General features: G+C 36.8%; 1 protein-coding gene across 1 annotated transcript; it reads left to right on the top strand.

The window, feature by feature from the left end:
• Positions 1–456: 456 nt before the first annotated feature.
• Positions 457–26554, top strand: LOC131959462 (cerebellar degeneration-related protein 2-like). Its single transcript, XM_059324663.1, has 6 exons — positions 457–745; positions 16288–16400; positions 17704–17852; positions 17936–18100; positions 18198–18405; positions 21373–26554. The coding sequence occupies exons 1-6, from the start codon at positions 667–669 to the stop codon at positions 22138–22140; spliced, it is 1482 nt and encodes a 493-aa protein (XP_059180646.1). The 5' UTR covers positions 457–666; the 3' UTR covers positions 22141–26554.
• The last annotated feature ends 935 nt before the right edge of the window (positions 26555–27489 follow it).

Here is a 27489-nt window from a genome sequence, read left to right as displayed (position 1 = left end):
CCAGTCGCTTTCTTGAAAAATAGTCGCTAAGGGGGTCTGAAAAGATTTTACAAATGGCGTGTGTTGTTGTTGTGTAGAGCACTACATCCCGCTTAGCGATCTATCCAATCAGTAACCAGGCTGTTTTCAGGGGAGAAAAAAGACCCTGCTCTTCAACAGGGACTAAAAGAGTCCCGACAAAAGTCGCTCCAGACTGCTCGTATTCAAATTAGGGGCGTTTCGGCGAGTGAGACCCGCCTCTTTCCGGATATTGCCCGGTAGTGGAAACAGCCCTAAAGCTGAACATTTGCAGTTTCCGAGCAGCCCATGAAGGCGTCCTGAGTGTGCCGCTGATAACAGGGAGAAAGGAAGTGCTGTTATTGCAACATCGCTGCCACGTCTGTCGGCTCTCTGCAGCAGCAGCAGCAGCAGCGGGTCTGAGGGTGTGAGGACCGGGATGGGCCGGTGGCGGGCGGTGAGGGGGGATGAGAGGGAGAGGTGGGAGTGACCGAGGAAGGAAGAGAGGAAACACGTCGAGCCCTCAACACAACACTCCCTGGCTGGAAGAGCCTCTCCGCAGCTCCAGCTTGAGGAGCGACCGCTGCCTTGTGAGGAGCCGGGCTCTATTGTTCACTCAGCGGCTCGTGTCGGCGTTTTTCCCGGGTCCAGGAGGGAAGGGGGTCCCCCATGCTAAGCTCAGGGAGAATGGAGGAATTTGTGACCGAAGAGGAAGAGCCGTGGTACGACCAACAGGACCTGGAGCAGGGTAAGACACGCACCATCCTCTCTGCTCAGCATCCCACCGGTCGGTCAGCTGGCCTGCTGTAACAAAGGCCTCCGTCATAGAAAGAGATATATGTGTTTTAGAAGTGCCTCCTTCATTCACTACAGTGAGATAAAGGTTGTTTTTGAGGAGCGAGCTGTGCCTCTTTGACAACAATGCATTGACAGCATGCCAAGCAGGGCCTGGTGCTGCTGTCAGCATCAACCCTCAATGACAGTGTTATCAGGGCTGTAGTTTATGGAAATAATATAGCATAATAAAATACATTTTGTCCACCAAAAGGATAGTTTTGATCATCATTTTCAAGAAAAATGCAAGAAACATGTTCTGGTTCCACCTTCTCTAATCTTTTTTGTGTCATTGTGTAGGGCTGGGTGAATGGACCAAAAGTCATATCCCGATATATTTAGGCTGAATATTGATATTCGATATAGTTATCCTTATATTTTTATCACAAAGTGAGAGCAAATGTTCAGTCAAAGTCAAATCCAAATATGACATGTCCCAAGTAGTTTCATTGAAACATCCTGTATAACAACAGTAGCACCTTTAAAAAAAAAAAAAAATCAAAGCTCCATAAAGGGCACATTTAAATAAAAAATATCTTAAATAAAAATAGCCTATGAAATAAAATAGGCCAATCTTTTTCTGAAATAAATATATTTATATGAGAAAATAATAACAAACATTACCAAAGAACTAAATTTGACAAACCCTAGTAAGGGCAGCATTTATATATAAAGAAAGACATTTTTTTTTAACTACATCGATATATGTGAAAAGGTCTAATTCCATGTCACATTTATGAATATATGAATATATCTTTTATATCAATATATCGCCCAGCCCTATCAGTGTGCATTGAAAATCTTTTGGTTTTGGACTGGTGATGTCACATTTCCACTAATATTTTAGCATGAAGTGTCAAGATTTCATAATATGGAGCCTGATTATTACCAAGGGCTCAGTGTCTCTGCAGCTTAACAAACAAATGTATTATTTGAATGGCACTTACCATTCATTTTTGCTGATGTGAAGCATGAATATGCAAGCTTGGCAGTAATATTACATCAGTGTTGGATTCAGATTTGTTTTTTTCATGGAAGTTTTGAGGTTTCCCTGATGAAAACAACCTCAAAATATCCAATATGGTTGCTTTTGGTGCCTAAATAAACTACAAGTCAAGGTTCATTTACCTTCTTATTTCCCATGATATATGAATTATGAATATGCATACCTTACTTAACTTACCACAATGTACATCGTTGTTTTGGGGTCTAAATAGTGTAAGTTGTTATATCCAGAGCCTGACCAATATGGGATTTTTGAGACAAGGGGAAAAATAATCGAATATCGATATGGTGGCCAATATAGCGTTTTCTTTTAAGCTGGAATGAAAATAAACCTTTTTTTTAATGTAGATTGTGCACTGATTTTTCACCACATAAATGTACCTAGAGAGCTACTTTCTCAAACATGAAACTTTATTAAATATTTTGAACATTATTATACATTATACAAACAATGTTTTACATTGTCAGCCGATTCAATAAATGATAACTGAGAAAATAAAGAATAAATAGGAAAAAAATAAACAGCTCACCAAACATCATTAGTGTTTAGTTTCAGTCAATTGCTGACTTTTAAAAAAGTAAATAAATCAAGCTAAGCAACATTTACTGCATTATATATTGTGTAAAAAGAGTTTTCAAACAGCACATATCAGACAGCATATACACGATAAAGACATACCTTTAATAGACAAATATCGGCTGATAATATCTGTCAACTGATATATCTGTTGGGCTGTCGTAATATCAACTGCTGTTAACCAATCAGACCATAAACAGTCTGCACTGCCCTACAAAGTCTAACTGTAGTAACTGTATTTTTGGTCAAAATTGAGTTAGGAATAAAAATGAACCCCTTGATGTCTGTTTTATCTTGTGACAAAGTTTTAGATTTCAATTTTGCTTTATTTCAGAGAAACAATTATATAAAAAATTGCAGCAACTACAAAATACAACTCAAAACCAAAGCAGATATCTGAAACAGTGCAGCCTTGTATTTCTTCATTGTGTTGAATAGTGAAGACAAGAATAATAGAAATTATAAGTTTATTTGATAGGGAAATTATTATCTAGATAGTGATTAAGTAAAAACGTGAGATACAATTATATTAAGACTATAATATAGCATTATGTCTAAAATACACAAATCTTTGATTAGAGTTGTGAGAGACTTTTAAATACACTTGTAACGAATCAATTTGAAAAAAAAAATTTCCGTGAAAACAAAATATAACAACTGAAGGAAAACAACAACCTTATAGTTACTGTACTGTACTATAGTTACCTTTTACAGCAAATAAGTGTCATATCACTGACCGACCTTTAAGACATTTGGCTGGCCTGTTAAAAAAACATTAAAACACTTTAAAGCAGTTTTTCTCAGTTTTACCCTTTGCATAGTTACTGCAGTTAGACTTTGTAGGGCAGAGCAGTAGTCTTGTTTTTTTTTTCATATAATTTGACATTGTGCTGTAGTGTCAAGAACAACTTAATCAAATCTAAGATCTGGTTTATTCAAGTCAGAGTAAAGACAGCAGCTGAGACCCAATAGAGACCGATTCCAGAGTCCTTTTCGAGACCATTGAAGGCAATACTGTCTTTCCATTGTTAATATAGTGATTCATGAGTTAGGATGGAAAGAAATAATCTGTCTATAAACAAGATTGATCGACCTTCTCAACATTAAACCAATCAAATGCGTCATGTTGGTAGAAATAGCCGATCAATCAGACAACTTTCTGTACAACTGATCCTGAATCAGCAGCTGGGAACAACATGACCAAGATCATTCCATGCCCGACAAGGCAGGAGACCAAGACGAGTGCAAGTGACTTCAAAATAGGGGTTTTGAGACCAGACTTGAGGCCATGACTGGAATCTAGTACTACATCTGTGGTTAGAACTCTTGTTTTCATTATCGATCATCTGTCAGGTCCTTTATCCATTAAAAGATGACACTTAACGTCAGTAGAAAATGTTCTAGGATGTTATTGACGTTATTACATGTCTTGTTTTGTCCGACCAAGACTCCCAAACCCCAAGATGTTGAATTTATTTGCAAATTCTCACATGTAAGGCACTGGAAGACTGTGCAGATGACTGAATTAACTTAGTAAAAGACGGATCTTGCAAAAACAAGCCAGCAGGAGGGCTCACTGTTCAGTCTTTGTCTAATTAACCTAATTCAGAGTCTGCTAATTACCCTCCATCTTTTCATTATAAGGCCACCTGCTCTATACAGTGACAGCATGAGTGAATCTACCACAGCCAAACAAGTAGAGCAATCACATCTACATACATCTCAGGCATTCACTTAATATGTGAATATATTGAAATAGACAAAGAAACGATTAACTGAGCATGCAACGACTCTTTAAATGTTTCCAGGTGTGTCTCAGTATTGATCAAAGATGCATTTCATCACACTTATGTTATGTCAGATGGACTTGGTGTTGGCTAATTTCCATATAGATGAGTCTGACTTTTTCTGTTCCACTTCAGAGGAACTATACAGTCAGTCACTTATAGGAAAGTAAGTTTTGTATGAGGTTGCTATGCACTGAACATCTGTAAAACATTTATCAGCCAAACTTTATCGAAATAATTGCCTAGTATCTCAAAATATTTGACTAAGTGTCTTAAAATATTGACTTAATGTAAATTAACGAGTCACTACTTTTGATAATAATGACTTGGCATCTCAAAATAATGACTTAATTTCTTAAAAAACAAACATAATTTCTCAAAATAAAGACTTACTTATGTTGAAATAATGACTTAGTATAGCAAACAATTATAAAATTGACTAAGTATCTAAAAAATGACTGTATTGGGGAAAAAAAGATATATCTTGAAAGAATGACTTACTTTAAAAATATGGCAAGTATTTAAGCAAATAATTACTTAGTATCTCAATATATATGACTTAGTATTGCAAATTATTACTGATCTCAAAATAATGACCTAGTATAACAAAATAATGACTTAGTTATCGTAAAATAATGTGACACATCTTTAAAAATAATGACTTAGTTATCTTAAAATAATGATTTAGTGTCTGAAAATAAGACTTAGTGTAGAAAAATAATGACTTAGTGTTGCAAAATAATGACTTACAATGTCAAAATTACAAGACGCATTCTTGAAATAATGACATGACATCTGATATTTTGACTAAGGCCTACCAAAGTATTTTGAGATGCTAAGTCATTATTTTAAGAAAGTTTCTCATTATATTGACTTTCATGATCTTTTTTTCATCACACTGGCAGAAAATGGAGTCTCTCATTATAATATGCATGGCTCCTCCAATGCAGTTTAAAAATGTAAAAAAAAAAGATAATTAAAGACAAAGACTCCTCAGTGTTTTCTGCTTCACTTACTTCATTTCCTGTCTCTCATCATGTCTCAATGGCCTGTCCTCCTTTTATTCTAACGGTACATGATAAAATGGTGCTGACGCAGCGGTTTCTACCTGGCTGTAATAACACTGCTGCTCATGTAGCGTACCTGCAATCATGATGTAATGGAAGGGTGAGACGTAGGGCTGGGCGATATGAACCAAAAGTCATATCCCGATATATTTAGGCTGAATATCAATATACAATATATATCCCGATATTTTTATTGCAAAGTGAGAGCAAATGTTCAGTCAAAGTCAAAGCCAAATATGACATGTCACAAGTAGTTTTATTGAAACCATTTTTTAAGTGAACATAAATACTGTATAACAACAGGAGTACCTTTATTTAAAATCAAAGCTCCATAAAGTGAACATTTAAATTAAAAAATATCTTAAATAAAAATAGCCTATGAAAGAATGTAGGCCAATCTTTTTCTGAAATAAATGTTTTTATATGAGGAAAGAAAAACAAACATTACAAAAGAACGAAATATGACAAACCCTAGTAAGGGCAGCATTTATATATAAAGAAAAATAATTTTTTTAACTATATAGATATATGCAATATGGTCTAATTCCATATCACATTTAAAAATATATCGATATATCGATATATTGCCCAGCCCTAGTGAGAAAACTTCCTTAGTGTGTCACACATCAATGGGCCTGAAGATAAAAATGGATTTTCACTAGTTTTTATTTTGGGAAAGAGTTAAAAGAGAGATCGCTGCAGGGAGGACAAACGAGACGGAGCCGTGTCTTGGTGTGTGTGTGTGTGAGAGCTCTGTGTGTGACGGAGCGGAGAGGATGTCGGGCCTCTCAGAGCAGCACTGACAGTCTGAGCTCATGTTTTGTTGTGCGACATTTCAGGATGCCACGAAGCCTTCAGAGAGAGACGCCACTGTCGTCGTGTTACAGTACAGTAGTTGTTGTAGAGCAGGAATCACTGGCAGGCCCATCAGCCTGACCTAAGTGCTGAGGGAGAAAAAGGCTCTGTTACGAGGGAAACAGAATAAAAATCATTTTACACAGTCAACAGTCGATTTATTGATTTGAAAAATACTATTTTACAGATTGTTACGATTCATTTGATTATAGTTATATTCATAATTATATAGTAGGAGTAACTTTATGAGACTGATTTAGGTGAATTGGCTATGTTTTTCTCTGTTTTACAGAGTGGTGCCCCAACGAGCTGACTTAGAGCAAATCAATCAAGTCATATCATTTCTTCTAATTAATAATTATTTATGATAATTATTAATAATTCTTATAGCCATCTAACCACACTTTTGAACCGTGAGATCCACACAAGTGTTGCTCAGGTTCATTCTTACATATTTGATATCCTTATGGGAGGGATAGCATTTATGATAACGCCCTTTTATTTACATATTTGACGCCCTGTGCAAGGTCATCATTTATTCATAAAAGAGGCATCCTTAATTCCCAACATTATGGAGCCAGTTGTGAGGCATAGTACAGTTGGCAATCATTCATAATTGTGCAATATTCATATCAGCATATTGATTTTCGGTCCACACCAAAAAAATTTGATTCCAAATTTTAGACTTGCCAGAAGTCTCTACATTTTACACCAGTAGTCAAAAGGACATTGTGGTGTAAATTAATTTATTCATACATTTAAGGAAAAGCAATTAGAGAGATTTGTGTAGTTGTATTTACCAAATTTAAACCATTCATGGTGCTAAGTTAACCACTTGCTGTTGATAACTATGTAAGTTAAACCCACTCTGTAGAAGTTAAGAAGTTTGTTTCAGCATTTGAATACAGAATATTCAATGCAACCCTTTCATATTTGCTATAAATGAAGTGCTCCCCTGTTTCCTTTGTTGAATAAGTCACAGCGTGCCTCTGGCCCTGTGCACATAGAGTTGTATTTTTTTGCTGTTACTGCCGTGCATTTCAACATTAACAAGAGATAGAGACTGAGATTGAGCCACAGCGTATTTCCAGCCCTGTGAAATTAATAATTTTATACTTAACAGTTACAACACGTGTTTCAGCTTGAGTCAGAATTCGATTTATTGATTTGAAAAATATCTGTGACTATTTTAGAGATTGTTACGAGAGAAAAAAGTGAAATTAGGGTTGGGCAATATGAACAAAAATAAATATCACAATTTTTTGGACTAAATATTTTTATACCTTGATTATGATAAGGCAACGATATTGTAGAGCTCACTAGCGGTGCTTTCACAATTTCTTTTTATATGACTTTTTTTATATGTTTATATTCCCTTTTCATATTATATAATTTATTTATCTTTTTTTTAAAAAAAACCAAAACGTTTTTATTCGTTTTTCTGTTGAACTACATTTAGAGTTCAAGAAAATCCAAAATCTTTTCATTTTTATTTATTTATTATCAGTATTATCGACCAAAAATAATCGTGATTGTGATTTTTGCCCACTTAGCTTCTGTCCCAAAATGTTGAACTGTTCCTTTAATTCATTTGAATCTCTTGTATGAATTTAGCAGATGTTAAACTTGGAAACCAGAGTCCTCCTGTGGAATGTAAAATACATGTTACGAAAGTTAGAGCTCACATTTCCACTGTTAAAGCAGAAAAACAGGAGGGATGCAGACATGTAATTAGGATGCATTTTTGTTTGGACCAATTGTGTTAGCCAGAGCCTCTACTGGCCCGAGTCCAAGAGGAAAATGCGTGGCTCTACCAGCTGAGACTGCAGGCTTGTTGGCTTGATTTACATCTGATGAGAGGCTTCCTCCACTGTTTTAATGCTCCCGTTACAGCTTAATAAGTGTTTATGCAGCCCAAGGACAGAGTATATAAGAGCAGAGGCCCCATGCTAGATATTGCTGATTTAGCTTATCATGCATTAGCCCTCTGGAGTCTCCAAAAGCTCCAAATCATGACTTCTTCATCACATCCAGACTAGAAAACAAAGCAGCGTGGAGCCCTACTGTAAATTTACCTCTAAAGTTCTGGCTGTAAACTCCATGAGGCCAGTTTCAGTTTGATGATGATATACCAAGTAAAACTGGAGACAATGTCAGATATATTTTGTATAAAATGATACAACTGGATGTAACCCTCTTATATGTTATATTTGCAACCATTGTTCACATTTGCAACATTTAAAATTCTTTATTGAGCATGATAGTGTTTTGAAAGTAAAAAAAAGATTCAAAATCACATTTATGTTGGACTAAAGGACTAAAAAAAGACACAAAATGACTAAAAAAAGACATAAAATGACAAAAAAAGACACAAAATTACTAAAAAAAGACACAAAATGACCAAAAAAAGACACAAATAACTAAAAAAGACACAAAATAACCACAAAATGACACTAAAAGAAACAAAATGACCAAAAAAGACACAAAATGACTAACAACTACACAAAATGACTAAAATATACACAAAATTGTAAGTGGTGTATACAGGCAGGATGAAAAGGATTAAAAAATGGACAAAATAGCCCAAGACTCCATAGAGTTTGTGCAGTTTATGTACAGAAAAGCAGTTTCTTAATAATTCATTTCTGCATGGATACTGAGTGTTTCTAGGACCATTTGTGTTAAGAAGTTGCAGCACAGGACAAGAGGAAGAGAAGTCTTGTTTTCCACATTCCAAAAAATCTCAAGGGGGATATGCACCTAGCAAAACAACACTGTCTGTGGAAGAGATCACCACATATTAACCAGTACATGTGCTCACATGTCTACGAGTTTTCAGTAAGTGGTTAAAAAGATTCATAGAATCTAACACTAAACTTGTTTACTGTGCAGATCGAGTTCTTTGAACACATCTCGAGCTGGTTGCAGCTGGTTTTCTGCAGAATGCAGGAAATGTATTTGTCATACATGATGTGATTATGCTGGTTTTATCCTGTGTGGGTGAAGCGTCTGTGTGGGGCAAACACATGGTTGTCTGTGGCGAGTATTGACTTGCTAAGTTGTTTGCTGCTGCAGTGAGTTGTATCGATTGGCTCTCTTTTCCTCTCCCACTTTCTCCTGTTTTCTCTTGTCTCTGAGCTCACCCTCACTTCCTGCCAGCTCAGTGTGGATACTAACACAGTGTTTGGGTTGTCTGTTTTTCTTGGTGGTATTTTTTTTAGATTTGTTGGAGTGGCCCAAATATGGACAGGATTTGAAGTAGGGCTGCACAGTTAATCGAATTTTAATCATGATCACGATTTTGGCCGCCACGATTAAATTAACCTGATCGTTGGCAATATTTCCATTTTAAAATGCGTCCTTCCTGCATATCTCATCACTCACTTTCTACACCAGTAGTCCACCAACCACCAGGGGGCGAACGCATAGGTAAGGTTTCTACACGACAACAACACGCGCCATTTGTAAAAGCCGGCGAAGCAGTGTTGCCAACTTAGCAACTTTGTTGCTAAATTTAGCTACTTTCAGACCCCCTTAGTGACTATTTTTCAAAAAAGCGACTGGACACAAATCCAGTGACTTTTTCTGGTGTTATTGGGGACTTTTGGAGACTCGTTCTTACTCTTCTTAACGAGTCTCTGGCCCCCGCGGCCAGTGGCCCAGTCCTCCTGCAGCAGTCTCTCCCAGCTGCAGAGCCGGAGGGGATGTTAACCCCTTAGCGTCCAGTCTGCAAATTGCTGACAGGCTAAGAGTTAGCTTTGTAGCAGTACAGTGTGTATGTGCTGCTGCTGCAGGAGGTGATCACTTAGCGATCTCTGTTTGTTTACAACAAGCACCAGACACTCTGACACACTAACAACTGTTCCTATTGTTTGTTTAAAAGTAGTGCAATGAAAATACAGGTGTTTTCCCTAACACAATGAATAATCGTGATTAATAATCATGATTACAATATTGATCAAAATAATTGTGATTATCATTTTGGCCATAATCGTGCAGCCCTAATTTGAGGTATACAACAGTCGAATCAAATTTGGAGGAAAATTTTGAAATGTTGCATTCAAGAAACTGCGAATAAGACGTTTCCATCAACTGGTTAAAGCGAATAAACAAAGCTGCATTGACGTACTTTGGTCAGAAGATGGCAGTGTATTGCTGTAGGCTAATCTGTCAGTAAACAAAGAAGAAGAGGTTGAGCACAACTTTGGCCAACCATGAGAGAAAATATGTCTTAGCTGATCAGTCGTGAGAGTTAAATGTTTGATACAGCAGAACTTATTCGCAAAAAATGTTGCGATCTACCGTTTAGCGCATTAACATTTTTCGAAAAAGACAAAAAAAACCTCAAGGGAGCATAACAACCTTAATGCATGATTTCAACTTTTTTTTCTAGAATTATGGTGTTTCCATTGGGCTTTTCTCATGCAAATCTTCAAAATGAACATAGAAATGAATTGATGAAAGCATAGCTAATGTAGAACATAGTCAACTACATCACTCACCATCTTTGGAGAAGTAGTACCACACCTTACTGCCAGTTCACTGTTTTTTGTAGCAATCTGTGGGAGAAGAAGAACATTTTATGTGTCCAACACCAGCCCAGCAAACGGACTGGTCTGTGCTAAAAAAAGATATATTATAAAAAGCTTTAACTAGCTGTAGTAGACATACTCCTGACATCTACTGATGATATATGGAAATTAAATCTGGACTTTGGAAACAGTTCACTCAAGGTTCACTTACTAACCTTTTTCTGGAGCTTTCAGCAGCATCCCATGTTCTTCCTCAGTATCATAAGTGTCACTAATATTGTCAGTGAGTTCAATACTTTGGTCACATGATGACAACTGAGTACATTCCTGCTAAAGAAGACTGTGAGACAAGGTTGAAAGATGTCTCAGTATTGATCAAAGATGCATTTCATCACACTTATGTTATGTCAGATGGACTTGGTGTCGGCTAATTTCCATATAGATGAGTCTGACTTTTTCTGTTCCACTTCAGAGGAACTATACAGTCAGTCACTTATAAGAAAGTAAGTTTTGTATGAGGTTGCTATGCACTGAACATCTGTAAAACATTTATCAGGCAATTGATCACAAAGTCAGTAAAAGAAAACAGTAAGATAAAACCTTAGATAGTGTAAGTCATTATTATGAGAAACGTACTCAAAATAAAGAGAAACTTTATCGAAATAATGGCTTAGTATCTCAAAATATTTAAATAATTATCTTAAAATATTGACTTAATGTAAATTAATGAGTCACTAATTTTGATAATAATGACTTGGCATCTCAAAATAATGACTTAATTTCTTAAAAAAACAAACATAATTTCCCAAAATAAAGACTTACCTATGTTGAAATAATGACTTAGTCATTTTTATAATTGTTTGCTATACTAAGTATCTAAAAAATTATAGTATTGAAAAAAAAGATATCTTAAAAAGAATGACTAACTTAAAAAATGGCAGGTATTTAAGCAAATATTTACTTAGTATCTCAAAATAATAACTTAGTATTAAAAAATAATGACTAAGCATAATAATGGCTCAGTGTTGCAAAATAATGACTTACAATGTCAAAATTACAAGACAAATTCTTAAAATTAATTATGTTGAAATAATGAGTTAGTATAGCAAACAATTATAAAATTGACTAAGTATCTAAAAAATGACAGTATTGCAAAAAAAAAAAAGATATCTTGAAAGAATGACTTATATTTACTTAGTATCGTGAAATATACGACTTACCATCGCAAAATTATTACTTATCTCAAAATAATGACCTAGTACAACAAAATAGTGAATTAGTAATCTTAAAATAATGATTTAGTATCTGAAATTAAGCCAAAGTATATAAAAATAATGACTTGGTGAAAGATCTGCAAATCAGGGGAGGAACCTGTTTTTAATATCTGACATCTATTCATTTTTCCGGTTAAAGTGTAAGACATGTAACTATTCCTTGGTGTCATACATAGTTTATCTAATTAGATTTTAAAAAATCAGTCATATGATACATTTGTGCCATCATCACACTATATCAGAAAGGCTATTTATTTTTGCCTTTGAGACCTTAATTTTAATGGAATAAAATGCCGTAGGCTGCTCATGGTTCATGGCGCTCATCATTTTAATTCCATGCTTTGAGTTGTAAACTATTCCTCCAGAGCCTTTCTACTTAACGTGTCCTAGCAGGAAGAGGGCTCGGTGGATAATTCACTGCCTCCGGCCTCCAGGATGAATCCATTCAATGGTCCCTGAGCTGCTGATGCCGGGGCCCGCCAGGAATTAATTTAGCTGTTAACACAGAGGGAAGTGGGAATTATTCCATAAGGAGTTGGCAACTGGATGCTTATCTTGCTACTCGTTAGTGTGATTAAAGGAGTTGAGGACAAGACTTTAAAATAGTGCCTGACTGATATTAGTCTTTTAAGGCTAAAACTAATATTGAGATTTTTTTTTTAAAACTTAAATTTAATTTCAATTTTTGCAGCTCATACAGACTATATTATAATAATATAATGTACAATATACAATATATGTTCAAATTCACATTTAGTCTGCTGTTTTTAATTTGTGATCTGCTTAATACAGCATTAAAGTGTATTTATCAGGTCAAGTATGTATAAATTATATAGTTAAACCATAAAACAAAAAAAAACAATAAGGAATTAAATAATAAACTGTGTAAATGGAAATAAATCAATTAAATGAAGTGAAATAAAGTAAAATAAAAATAAAGATAACATGAGATTATTGCATTAGTATGGTCATGGCAGGTCTCCATCTGTTTACAAATATATCTTTCTGAAGCCTCAAGGAGTCAGTTATTTGTTCCATGTGATAGATTTCCCAGACCTTCTCAATCCACATATTGTAAGTCATACATTTAAGAACTAAAATCAGTAATATTTGTAAAATATATTTTTTCTAATATCGAGATTAGAGGGATAACTCAATATATGCATCACTCAATAGTAATTGTCCAACAATACATACAATATTTCTAAATTACCGAAAACTTTGGGCAATTCTGTATTGAAGTTTCTTATCAGGCGGTATTTGTTTAAAAACAATACAGTCATGGAAAAAAGTATTAGACCACCCTTGTTTTCTTCTTACTTTCTTGTTCATTTAATGCCTGGTACAACTAAAGGTACATTTGTTTAGAGAAATATAATGAAAACAACAAAAATAGCTCATAAGAGATTAATTTAAGATATCTAGACATTTTCAATGGTTATCTTGATATGATTTTGGTTATTATCAAGAAAACCTACCTGCAGTAGATGATGGTTTTTGCCATAAACTGCAACAAAACATAATTTAACCACCTAAACAAAGGGGATCTTCTGATATGCAGCAGTGCACGAAGCATATAAGTGCGCTTATGCGTAGCAATATGGAAGTTCTGTGGACGGCTGTGAATAGCAACAAAAATCGGTGGACAAACTTTAAATATAGCGCACACATAAATGGGTAACATTTTAGGGTGGTCTTTTGTTTAGGTGATTTTAATATGTTTTGTGTCAGTCCCCGTCTGCAGCAATACATTCATTAGTTTCCTGCCTAGAGCACGTCTGGTGCTCCAAACTGGGAACGTGCAGACTAGGGCTGGGTTATATATCGATATATTTTTAAATGTGATATGGAATTAGACCATAAAAAAAAACCATGACAGAAAAAGACCATAAAATGATAAATGAGTTAATTCAGTTTCAGTAACAATGAAACACCGTAAATGTATATATCAGCTAAAACCGAATTTTTTACATTTTTATCTTTTTTAGAAATACATTACTCCACTGTAAAATACACTGGCACCGTGTTTGTAGCAAAAAATATACTGGAATATATATACAAGCCATCATTTTTGCATTTATTTTTTGTAAAACATAATACTTCTTTTCACTGTTAAATGTACTAAACGCCATATCTCTAACAGAAATATACTGTAATATTAAATGGTAAAATCTTAAATTTATGCACCATTTATAAAGTATTTTTCTTGTCAATTATATGGCAGAACAGCATTTCTTTTGATGAAAAAACTTCTTTTTTTACGGTAAAATATGGAATAAAATCTTAAAATCTTAAAACTGAAATCAACAATGCTTATATAATTTTACCGTAATATTACAAAAAGTTGCAAAAGTTGCTCTGAGTAGCTTCTGACTTGGCATCCATCCCAGTGATCACCATTAAATATTGCAGAAGGAGCCAGGCCCGAATGAAACATGACTTCATTGGCTGTTCACTTTAGTCCGCTGCTTTCATTTTGAGAGGTCGCAGACCACATCTTGCTGACTCAAACCCAACAATAAAGGCCATCAATACCGCTGAGTCAGAGCACAGTTAGAATAAAGAACGATGACAGTGACTCACCTTACTTTGGAAGTGCTATAACAGTCACAAATAAAACAAGTGTGGTGCAACAGAGATAAAGCAATGGCTGGTGTTTACTTTTTTGTAAATTTTCCTGCCTTGGTCAAAGCCTCCAGCATCCCAGCATGTTGAATTTCATCCTATTTCTGTCCTAATCTCAGCGGAGAGGTGTCTCTTCAAATAATCTTGGCACCAATCTCTGACCTTATTCAGTCAGCAGAGAGAAGTCGACCAGCAGGGAGACATGCCGCAGGAAGACAATTGTCTTTCTGTCTTCCTGTTCTCCTCTCTGTATAATTGAACTGGTCCTGTGCAGGCTGAGAATATGTGATGGACCCTTTGATCATTCTATTCCAGACCCTATTATAACCTCTCCTAAAATAGAACAATGGTGCTCTATTAACCGTGATAGAGGGTAATCTAAATTGTACAGCTGCAGTCTGTCTTCTTCTGTGAGATTAAATTCCCCCTTCTTGTCCTCTCAATCTGTCCTTTTCTATTTTTCCTCTAGCACCATTTCCTTTTCACATACTTTTATTCATATTCCTTCTGTCTTGATCCATCCTATCTCTCCTCAGCCTTCTTTTTCCCTGTCCTCAGCAGTGGCGTCCCTAAGCTAAAACATTCGGGGCTACAGCCTATTAGCCCCGAATATTCATTTTCAAAAAAATATATATATTTTTTAAAATCACATCCTCGAACTACAGTTATCTTATGTTGATGGTTCGATAAAACAGTGTTTGGGGACAGGTTTGAGTAACAATTAATTATTAAAAAGCCACTAGTTAACCACTGGTTAACACCTCCAGGTCGCACGTGACGTCATTCACCCAAAACAGCGGCGTCAGGCAGCAGGCCACTTGACAACAGCAAGCTGTTCAGCTCAAGTGTAGCAAGATATCATGTCACAAAAAAAGATTTCCCTGTTTTTCCCCCCAAAGGTGGTCAGCAATCAAAGAGGTAATGGGAATAGAAATATAATGAATAATATAAAACTAAAAAAATAAATAGAAATTATGTAAAAATGTATAATTTCGAAAAGAGTGTTGCAGCTGGAACTACTAGAGGGAAGTAGCTAATGTTAGCTAGCTAGCAGCTAGTTGATATTACATGGGGAAAAAACAATCTTTGATTATTAGCATCTGTCTGTAAATGCAATTGTAGTGTGTGAGAATTGCGTACCTAAAAATTATTAAGCTTGGGCTTCTTGTAGACTCTAGAAGAAGCCCAAGGTTAATTATTTTTAGGTACATAATCTATGAATCAATGAATCTAGAGGGGAAAGTAGCTAAAGTTAATGTTAGGCTATAACCTCGAACCATCTTGTTTATTTTCTTTTTCATGCATGATAGCAGCTAGCTTGCACACAGGGATCCTGCACAGCCTGCTTCTTTTACTGTGGCTGCTAATGTGTTAAATGGAAAAACAATGTGTTGTTACCTAGCTAGCTAATGTCAGTACATGGGTGCAAACTAAATTCAAAATGGGTAATTCATTTGATGATCTGTAGTTATGGGATTGCATCGTTTTCACCTTTTTCACCTGTGGTATGACAGGTTTGCAGTGCACCCCTATACTTAACCAAGCATCTGTCTCTGAATGCAAGTCTAGTGTGAATTGTGTGTTCTAAGGCTATGTGGAGAATGTCTCTATGTCTAAAAAATTTCGGCGTGCTCTGCGCTGAGCCCTGGATGTGTCAAAATCCTAGAGACGCCCCTGGTCCTCAGCTTTACACTTGTGACATACTTGTTTATTTGTTCTAATTCTAATTTCTAGACCTCCACTTGGCAGCAGAGCTGGGGAAAACGCTGCTGGAGAGGAACAAAGAGCTGGAGGATTCCCTGCAGCAGATGTACATTACTAATGAGGAGCAAGTGCAAGAGATCGAGGTATGAACGATGGAGTGCTGTCAAGAGTTTGTCCTAATTCAGGCAGTAGCACAGAGAAAGGCTTTATAATGATTTATAATGATTTATTCTTAGAATCAGCAGTTGACAAAACAACTGCAACCAGTGCAGAATGAAAGGATGCTGGAATTAGCAAGCCGTCTGCTAGTTAGCTAGCTAGTTAGCTAGCTAGTTAGTTTGCTAATTCCCCATAGGTTTAATGGACAATAGAGTGCTATTTCGGTGTTAAGTGCTGTAGCTACCCAGTCTCCTAAAAATTATGTCCCAAACAATGAAACTGGATTCTCAGTTATGTCCTGAGGGAAACATATTTTCTCCAGGATTACGGCTGCAAATTAAACATGTGTAAATTTACACAAAACTCGGCTACTTGGTTAGGTTTAGGCAACAAAACTACCTGGTTAGGTTTAGGCAACAAAACTACCTGGTTAGGTTTAGGCAACAAAATTACCTGGTTAGGTTTAGGAAAATACATTAGTTTGGGTTGAAACAAGTATGTTTGTTACATAACTAGCATTACCTTTGTAAATAAGTTATATTGACATAAGTTAAAATACTTCAAACATTTCACTCTAAACTAGAGTTGTTCCGATTCCGATACCAGTATCGGAAATTGCTCCGATACTGCCGGAAATACTGGCATCGGTATCGGCAAGTACTGGAGTCCAGGCACCGATCCGATACCACTTAATTTATTAAATTAGTAATCTATTTACTGGTCCATTACAGTAAGAACGTGTTATTATCGGCCGATACCCACAGCACAAGTATCGGATTCAGTATCGGGAGGGAAAAAATGGTATCGGAACAGCTCTATTCTAAACTGGTTACAGAAAAAGAGCCCAACAGCTGGCTGATTGTGTTGGCTGTGCTCAGACCTCTGGTGCGTGAGGTGGAGGGATTGCAAGGTGTGTTAGCTAGCAAACTCTTGTCTTATTTGTGGTCTGTTAAGTAAAATTGGTTTGGTTCTGATTTGCAAATATTGCATTTCATGTGTTTTTAGCTCCCCAGAGTAACTATTGATCCGATCACATGATCTTTAGAAAAAATCTAAAAGAAAAAATAGAGAAAGATTGAAATTTGTTAGATAACAGAAAAGGACACGACAAGTCCATATGCAGATGATCATGTGATATTTCTGACAGCTCCAGATTAGCTGTCAAGTAGATCTTGATATCTTGTGACTTGCTGTTGTTAGAGATTGCAGCTCCTAATATTTTTACCATGTGTGAACTTGTATATAGGTGTTCGTACAAACGAGCATGACTATTTGTCTCTCCTATAGTACCTGTCCAAGCAGCTCGAGGTTCTTCGGGACATGAACGAACAGCATGCCAAAGTGTACGAACAGCTGGACGGGACAGCCAGAGAGCTGGAGAACACCAACCACACACTGGTGATGGAGAGCAAGGGCTCACAACAGAAGATAGAGAGGTAAGTGGGACGAGGAGTTTTCTTTTCCTGATTCCTTCATCCTTCATCCTTGAATTCTTAAACATTTGCACTTCCTGGTCCAGATTAACAGGGACCATTGAGGCTTTGCAGAACCAGGTGGAGTCTCTCTCAGGGCAGGTGGAGCAGCTTCGCTCCATGGAGCAGCTCCGAGTCAGGAGGGAGAAGAGGGAACGACGCAAGACCATCCACTCCTTCCCTTGTCTGAGGGAGCTTTGCACAGCCCCCAGGTACCTCTTATTTGTTCCAGAGTTGTAAGAAAGGAAAGCAAGTCATCTTTACAACTATGACAAACACTAAGATTATATTTGTCTTTGGTGTTGTCAGGTATGAGGATGAGTTTGTAGTGGGCAGGGCTGAGAGCTTTACAGTGGATACTAAGCGTCCACCATTTGAAGAAGAGAACCAGCACCTGAGGGAGGCGGTGTCGGCTCTACGAGCGGCTGCCCGGACTGAGAGGGGTCGTAGGGAAGGGGTGGAGAGGGAGTGCAACCTCCTTCTTGCTGAGTTCTCCCGCCTGCAGACACGAGTTCAGGTAGGTCGATTTTAAACTGTTGTTTTGGTGTAGATCAGCGGTTCCCAAACTTTATTAGCCGTGCACCCCCTTCTATGTCCCAACCGGGTTGACGCACCCCCAATCACCCACACCTTCAAAAAAAACAAAATGCAATAAGCTTTTTATAGACATACAGGCATGTTTAATCATGCTCAAATGACCAAAACACACATATAATAAAATAATCACAATCACAACCACAACAATGCACTCTCTCATTTGCATTAATCTGAAACACTGTAACAGTTTCAATATAATGCAACACAGCTATGGTGCAAGCTTCCACTTTTAAGAGCAAAGAGGATGATGACAGGCTCAGGATCAGAGGCAGAAAGCACATAAGTGTGGAAAATGTTACAATATTTTGAGCCGCGTTGAACAAAAATTGCAGCAAGTTTAAATGAGCGTGGAGCTAAACAACCCGTCATCAAAACACATGTTGGAAAAATGCAAGAAGGTAACTTCTATGCTTCATTTTAAGATGAAGTGCAATTTGAATAGCCTATAATAGGACTTTGGGAATCCCTGGTGTAGACGTATCCACCTTATTCCTAGCCCATGTGATACCTTCAGTGCAACTTCTGGCAAGTGTTTTCACTTAACCGGACCCAGCATTTTTCATGGTAACATAATGGTATGCCTATACATTTTAATGAAGCAATTGGGAAATAAAACCCGTGGACCACTTGTTACACCTGTAACGGGGTAATATGAGGCTTTCTACTATTGAGGGATGTATGGACAACCTGAATAACTGACCTGAAATAACCTACACTGCCCTACAAAGTCTAACTACGCAAAAGGTAAAACTGAGAAAAACTGCTTTAAAGTTTTTAACGTTTTTTAACTGGCCAGCCAAATTGATTATATGTATATAAGTGATATGACACTTATTTCTACATGTATTAATGATGTAATTTTTATGCTCAGAAATCATGTTGTTTTTTATGACCTTTGACCCCAAAATCGTAGTTATTGCATTGCTGTAAAAGGTTCCAATAGTAATGCAAAAACAGAGTGCAGTAACTACAACGTTGTTCTCTTCTTTCAGCTTTTATATTTTGTTTTCAGTGAATTAACATTTTCAAATTGATTTTGTTATAAGTGTATTTAAAAGTGTAAATACAACTTGTGTAAATAATATATTAAGTCTAAAATACTTGTATTTTAGACTTAATATTATAAAGAAATGTTATGTTTTAGTCTTAATATAATTTTATCTCACTTTTTTACTTCATCACTATCTAGATAATAATTTCCCTTTCTAATTAACGTTTAATTTCTATTATTTTTATGTTTAAATTAGTATGTATATCCAAAGCAGACCGTGGTAAGTGAAATTACTGCTTTGGTTTTGAGTTGGATTTTGTTCTTTTTATTTAATTATTTCTCTGAAATAAAGCAAAATTGAAATCTAAAACTTTGTCACAAGATAAAACAGACATCAAGGAATTCATTTTTAGTTATAACTCAATTTTGACCAAAAATGTAGTTACTGCAGTAAGACTTTGTAGGGCAGTATAGTAGTAGCATATTTAGCTACTTTAGTGACTCCGTTTATATAGACAAGATGGCAGATGGCACACTGCCAGTTTGAAAAAGCATGCAGCAGTCAAATGTATTTTAGCAACATAAAAAAAATCAATATCAGTTTAAGTGCACGCTATATTTATAATATTTTCTAAATATTTAAGACCTGTCTGGCGTCAGACATTCTTTAATGACAGGGAACTAAAACCTAATTGCCAATCTGTGCTCTCTTCACATTCACCATTAACAAACACAGTAATTTAATCTTGCAGAACACAGAAGTTGATGGTCTACTGCTGCATCATTTAGTTTGTTTGTTAGTCTTTTTTAGTTCCTCACCCCTATAAAACACCGAAATCACGCAATAACACTAACAACGTGGTGGTACAACGGTAGCAGTAACTACAGTAACTACTGTGTTCTGCAAGGTTAAATAACGGTTTTAACAAAGGAGTCTGGTGGCTCTGAAGAGAGGATAGATGGTTCCCTGTTGGAAAGGGATGTTTGATGACAAGGTTACGCACTAAAAATATTCTAAATATAGTGTACACTGACACTGATTTTGTTAGGTGGATAAAATACACTTAGCTGGTGCCCCGTCCACAGCAGAACATTTCTAAGCCTCCGTGCCTGTTCTCCTGCCAGCCTCTCTGGTAGTAATACACTGACTATGCATAACTAGGGCTGGGCGATATGGACCAAAAGTCATATCCCGATATATTTAGGCTGAATATCAATATGCGATATATATCCCTATATTTTAATCGCAAAATGAGAGCAAATGTTCAGTCAAAGTCAAAGCCAAATATGACATGTCACAAGTAGTTTTATTGAAACTGTTTATTTAGGTCAACATAAATACTGTATAACATTATAATATTTAAAATCAAAGCTCCATAAAGTGCACATTTCAATTAAAAAAAATTTCTTAAATAAAAATAGCCTTTGAAATAAAATAGGCCAATCTTTTTCTGAAATAAATATATTTATATGAGAAAAGAATAACGAACATTACAAAAGAACTAAATATGACAAACCCTATATATTATAATAATATATATATATATATATATATATGTTATATATAGCATGTATATATAAAGAAAGAAAAAAATTGAACTATATCGATATATGCGATATGGTCTCATTCCATATCACATTTAAAAATATATCAATGTATTTTTTATATCGACATATCACCCAGCCCTATGCATAACTACCTCATACAACCACACTTCAAAAATCCAAACTCTCCCGTCTGTATGTGTTAAAAAACCAATAGCAGTATAGAAGTATTTCCGTAATCCTCTCTGCAGGAGCACCCCAGAGAATGAGCTGGCTCGATTTTTTCTTTTTAATCATTAATTCATCATCAATCATCATATTTAGCTACGATTTGATTGTCTTTGCCTTAAGGATGCTGAGAGCTGCCAGGCGAGAGTACGGGAGCTGGAGGTGGAGCTACAGGAGCTGCAGCAGCTACGCCGCGCTAGGACTTTCCTGCTGAGTAGCGAGGACGACGGCGTGACTCTTACCCAGACTGTCCTCAATAGCACCCCAGAGACCGACACCTTCCTGGAAGTTGAGGTGGGGGAGACAGGAGGAGGCGTGAGGGAGGAGACTGAAGGCGGTAGCGGTGTGGGAGGAGAGACTCTCCCCGAGTCCAGCCCCGTGAGGAAAAGCTGCAGCGACACGGCGCTCAACGCCATAGTGGCCCGCGACGCTTCCGGCCGCCGGAGAGGCAGCTACGCCCTCCATGCCAACAGCGTGAGGAAGAGAGGGATGTCCATCCTCAGGGAGGTGGACGAGCAGTACCACGCCTTACTGGAGAAATACGAGGAGTTGCTGGGGAAGTGTAGGCGCCACGAGGAGAGTCTGTGTCATGCCGGGGTGCAGACTTCCAGACCTGTCTCCCGAGACCCATCCATGAAAGACTGTGCCATGGGCCCCACCCCGGCGCCTCCCCCAACCCCCACCCAGTCACCCTCCACCCCTGAGGCCATTGAAAGCATCAGCAAGCAGGTGGAGGCGGTGGATAAGAGGCTGGGACAGAACACTCCAGAGTACAAAGCCCTTTTTAAAGAGATCTTCTCTCGTATCCAGAAGACCAAGATGGACATCAAAGCTACCAAAGCTGCTAAATCTAGCAAATCTGGCAAATCTGGCAAGTCTAGTAAACAGTAATGGTACACTGGTTAGCTCTATGGAGGACAATAATGTCCCCTAAAAAATATGTCCCATACAATGAAAGTGCATTCTCAGTTTTATACTTTCGGATTACGGTTGCATATTAAACATGTTTGAATTTAAACAAAACTAGGCTACTTGTTTGGTTCAGGCAACAAAACTACTTAGTTAGGTTTCGGAAAATACATTGGTTTGGGTTGAAATTGTTCCATAAGTTATAAGTTAAATATATTGACGTAGGTTAAAATACTCTTTTAGTTTTACATGGGACATGAACAGCAGTCTGCTGAATCAAAGTTCTTTGATTGTTTAGCCAGTCCATCATCCCTGTCCTCGTCCTTACGTGGACTTTGATTTGAAACTTATTTGTGATACGTCAAAAATAAATATAATCTGAAAGGAAACACATTTCCCTCAAAACATATTGACAATGCTGTTTTGTTGTAATGGAACATATTTTTTAGAAAAGCAGGCTGGCTGGAGTTTGTGAAATGTTTGGTGTAAACATTCTTATAGAGGGTTCTAGTTCGAAAAACGCTAAATTCTGGTACAGTTCAGTTCAATTGAGGTCAAATTAGAGCATGCAGTTTAATCCAGAGCTGAAACTTTGCAATTTACACAAGAATCAGATTTGCATGTGATCAATTTTAGAACTGCAGAATTCAGTCACATATATAAACCCTGAATTAGAATTAGATTGAGCTAACCATTAATATTTGATTCAGTGTTCCCACTAAATGTATACTGGCTTAACTGCCTGACTACTTTAGGCATATACATCAATAACACAATAACAGCAATATGCATCTCATGAGCCTCACAAGTGCACTAAATGTTAAAGCTTCTGAAATAACACCAGAAAATTGCATCTCTGATAAAAAAAAAACATGAACAAAAACCCAAATCTAATATTAACATGATCTGTATCTTTTAAGTTTATTTATTATAATGGACTATACTAACGTTTGTATAATTACAGTAAGAAAGAGAAAGATTAATCCTCTCAGGCCACAGTGCTGTCTGTCTCGAGAATGAACTCCAGGTGCTAATAATGCTCCTTCCGTCTAGTATATCACTATAAAAATGGACACTGTTTTAAACATGGACAAAATTTAAACAAGCCTTTAGTGTGGATGGCATTGCTGCTCTCTTGCACCGTTCTCTGTTTACTTACTAATGCTTTTTAAAGTTTGTTGTGCCTAGCCCTAGCCCAATGAATTGCTTTCTTCCTAACTGTTTGATAAAAACAGTGATACAACTTTCATGTCTGAACAGCCTGGAGCCAGTTAGCCTACCTAAGCATAATGGAATGAATGCCCATCCCTAGTTGACATTAGCCGTGTTTCCTTTAAAGTCATATTGAATTTTTGAAATGTCACATCACAGAAGATGTGAATTATGGACGTTTCCATCAACTGGTTTAGAGCGAATAAACAAAGCTGCATTAATGTACTTTGGTCAGAAGATGACAGTGTTATGTATTGCTGTAGGCTAATCCATCAGTAAACAGGAGAAGAAGAGATTGTGGCAGAAAGAAAACAGTAGAAGAAGCTTGGTTAAGTTTAGACACCAAAACTACTTGGTTAGGCTTAGGGACAAAAACTACACCTAACCAGGTATTAGGTGGTTAGTTGTTGATAACTTCCTGGTTAGGTGTAGAGACAAAGACTATTTGGTTAGTTTTCGGGACAAAAACTACTTGGTTAGGTTTAGGAAAACGTCATGGTTAGGATTAAAAGAAGTATGTCAGAAATCATTTCAGGTGGTGTGTCATTTGGTGAAGTGTTTGTAAAGTGGGCATGGAGGACTGCAGCTGGACCTTCTATCTGTACCTAACATATGACACACTCTCAAAACCGTCCCAGTTTGGTTAGATTTAGGTGCCAAAACTACTTTGCTAGGTTTAGAAAGAGATCATGGTTTGGGTTTGAAATAAGTGCGTTATACCGGAAGTTATCTCAGGGGGCGTATTGTGTAGTGTAGTGGGCCATGTAGCCTGTCACAAGCTAACCGTCTGTTGGCTGCAGCTTCATATTTAGCAAACAGACTGTGGTACTTCTTTATCTAACTGTCAGTAAGAAAGCAAAGCATGTTTCCCAAAATGTTGAACTAGTGCTGATTACTTTTACACTTGTGCTTACAAAGTGCTCAGATAACTAACTGAATTTCCTCTTGAGGACGAATAAAGTAATTTTGATTTGATTTGATTTAGATGCTGTTGGAGTTAAATTAAAAAAGGGACGCTAACTATAAAACTTCAGGAAAGGAATACTGGAAACTTAATTTACATTTAAGAAATAAAAAGCTTCTCCCTCCACTGTGTTAAAGTCACTTTAGCTCTTTTATGAGTACTGAAGTGCATCTTCAACTGGACTACATCAGCCCATCGGGGCAACAGTAACATAGCTCAGTGAGATACATTGTTTATTTATAGTAGTGAGTGATATCTAGAGTATAGGCTATAGTTTAGATAGTTAAACCTGATGTTTTTTAAATGTGTAGATCCCACTAAATGCTAAAAAGCTGCTGTCTTGCAAAAGACAATCTCTGCAGATTGTTATTTCACTATATCCTGGGCATTATGGACACTCATCATACAGAATATAAAAATCCTGAAGTTGAGATGTATAACAATGGTTTCGCACCATGTACTATAAAAGCATTTACATTTTTTGGGGAAACAGCTATGTTTCTCCATCTAACAGACCAGGCAATGTAAAATAGCAAAAAGGCATGACTGAGGAGTAAGTCTTGATTGTCACTTGGAGAAAAAAAAAAAGTAAGTTCTCCAAAGCTTACGATCACATAGGCCGATTGTTCTTCCCTCAAGTACGACCTGCAGAAGCTTTTCGTAATTAGCGGCCCTACCACCAGCACATTAGCGCTGTGAAACAGTAACAGTAGTGTTAGGTTTAGGCACCAATGCTACTTGCTTAATTGTTAGCGGAGAAAAGTACATAATTAGGTCTAGGAAAACAAAGTTTAAAAAAGTAAAATGAATGGCTGTAACTACAGGAATTCAAGTTGTTACGTAGGTGGCGTAAAGCGTGACATAGACGTTATGTAGCTATGCACACAAGTTAAGTTACATAACTTCTACTATAACTACTGGTTTCACTCGGACACTAACACCGCTCTGCTGGGTCAAAGTGTATTTGTTAGACCCACCCTAAGTGGAACTTGTCGTTCTTTATAGTATGTATCCTGGCTTCAACTTTTGCTTTTATACTCTTTCACTTCTGCCTTGACATCCTTCATAATTGCTGTGGCCAGAGGGCGCTGCTAACTACAAATGGTTGAAGAATTGGTTGTTTTAAGCTGCTTAACAAGCTATGGGGTCGTTTTTGGAGGGAGGACAGTGTCAAAATAGGCCATTAAATGAAAAACACAGGGATGTGACCATGTTTAAAGAAAATGGTCCAGTGGAGAAAACTGATATTATTTGATATACTCACATTCATTCAAAGGATCTTTTTTAATACAAGTGTTGAGACTATTTTCCTTTAACTATAGCTGACACAGTGTATCGTACAACTGTAACCAGTATAAGGCTTCAAACCAGGGCTTTGTCTAACACCTTGCAGTCTTACCAAAATATAAACTAACCTGTAAACATATTGCACCTTTTTCACAATATACAATACATATGCCTTTTTCCTGGGTAACCTACTATGTATAAACCTTTGTTATAATGAATGTTATTATAGCTAATTTTATATCCAATTCTTCAACACAGTTGAAGACATTACCAAGCCTGAAACCTTTCACATGTGGCACAGCTGACACCTGGGGGACCCTACACTCATGGTTGTGGTTAATGTGTGGAAAAAGAAGGATGGATGTTTGCCTGGAACCTGGTACTGAACTCAGAGAGGATTCCTGTAATCCCCTGATGAAATAAAGGTTAATCCATTGTTGCAGCAATGAAATTCTCCTGGACTACAGGGGTGTATGAAGTGCGATTTGAGGTCAATGCTCATGTCTTTAGGAATGATTCAAGCGTATGGAGGGAGGAATATGTGTTAGCATAGACAAAACAATGCCAAACCAGAGCCTGTTAAAGGCTTATGAGGTTTCTGTACTGTAATGTCTTACCTATTGCACTTGAAAATGTTTGACGCCTCATCTTTTTGCATATTAGGATAGCTAATACAAAATTGTACCTGTGTATTTATTTGTGTGTGAATGTTTCTTAATATTTTTTTTTTACTTTTTCAGTGCCTATATGTGAATGTCACTAACAAATTGTCAGAATAAACCTATTTAAGTTGCTTTAATTTTATTATTCAGTTTAAATCTGTGCATTATTATTTAGGATATTGGCATTAGAGTTTAGTCTGCTCTGGTATTAGTTCATATCATTACTGAACTAAGACCTAATTTACCCTGTTAATAAAGCATATAATGCATTCTGTGTTGTTGTTTTTACTGTATGACATGAAGAGGGACAATGGAAGAAGTGGAAAAACGGCGAGCACAGCAGCAAACATCTGTTAGAGTTTTTTTTTTTGCAGAACAGAAGAGAGAAGAGTAAAACCCTTTTAGCTATTTATTAAGCCAGTAAAAGAGAAAGAATTAGCATGTACATGGATCTTAATCTGATCAGAAATCACAGTCTATAAGACAGTTAGCTGCAATCACAGTCAGAGAAAGGATGACTATCTTACTTTTACACAAAGTTTATAATGTGAATGTACAACTATCTAATTGGTCAAAACTGTTGGGGTAGCACCCTGGTTTACATTCGGGCCCCCTTGATGACACCAAGACTAGTCCTTAGCGTCTTGGTGCTACAGCTTCAGGTCAGCGTCTTTTGAAGGAATACATTCTACGCACAATTCTTCTTATCTGGCCCTCTCTGACTAAACCTAGTGTTCCTCTGTGCTTTACTCCCTCCAAGCCCATAACCTTGAAAGTATCTCTACAAATGTGTCCCTGTTCTATGAATGAGTCTCTGTCTTAAATCTGATTTCCCTCAGGAATGTGCAAAAAGTGTTAACTGTGTGTGGGCTCTTGTTATATTCAATCGGTGTTTGATTCTTTGCTAAATACATTTTTTCAACATTTACTAATGGTCATAATGCAGATAATTGCTCATTTGTATTAATCCCTAACACATCCCTTTTAACAGAACATGGAGTGTCTTCATGGGCTGATTATGAGACAATAAATGCATAAGTAGACAATTCTCGTTACACCAGAACAAAATGTTATATATACATGTGATATTTAAGTTAGTAAAAATATCAGAGTAAGCCAGTCAGAAGTAATGTAGTAGTTTAGTGGTTGCAATATTACTCCTTGCTGTTGGCAGACTACTTTGCCAATGGTTGACTAGTTAGATAG

The sequence above is a fragment of the Centropristis striata genome, chromosome 21 (genome assembly GCF_030273125.1).
Source record: "Centropristis striata isolate RG_2023a ecotype Rhode Island chromosome 21, C.striata_1.0, whole genome shotgun sequence".
NCBI classification, from domain to species: Eukaryota; Metazoa; Chordata; class Actinopteri; order Perciformes; family Serranidae; genus Centropristis; species Centropristis striata.
This window is presented reverse-complemented; position numbering and strand designations above follow the sequence as displayed.

Excerpts from the sequence above, each read along its gene's own strand:
- LOC131959462 (XM_059324663.1), top strand. The coding sequence starts at position 667 with ATGCTAAGCTCAGGGAGAATGGAGGAATTTGTGACCGAAGAGGAAGAG. Across the intron at positions 746-16,287 it reads CCAACAGGACCTGGAGCAGG|ACCTCCACTTGGCAGCAGAG; the intron begins GTAAGACACGCA and ends TCTAATTTCTAG. Across the intron at positions 17,853-17,935 it reads TCACAACAGAAGATAGAGAG|ATTAACAGGGACCATTGAGG; the intron begins GTAAGTGGGACG and ends TTCCTGGTCCAG.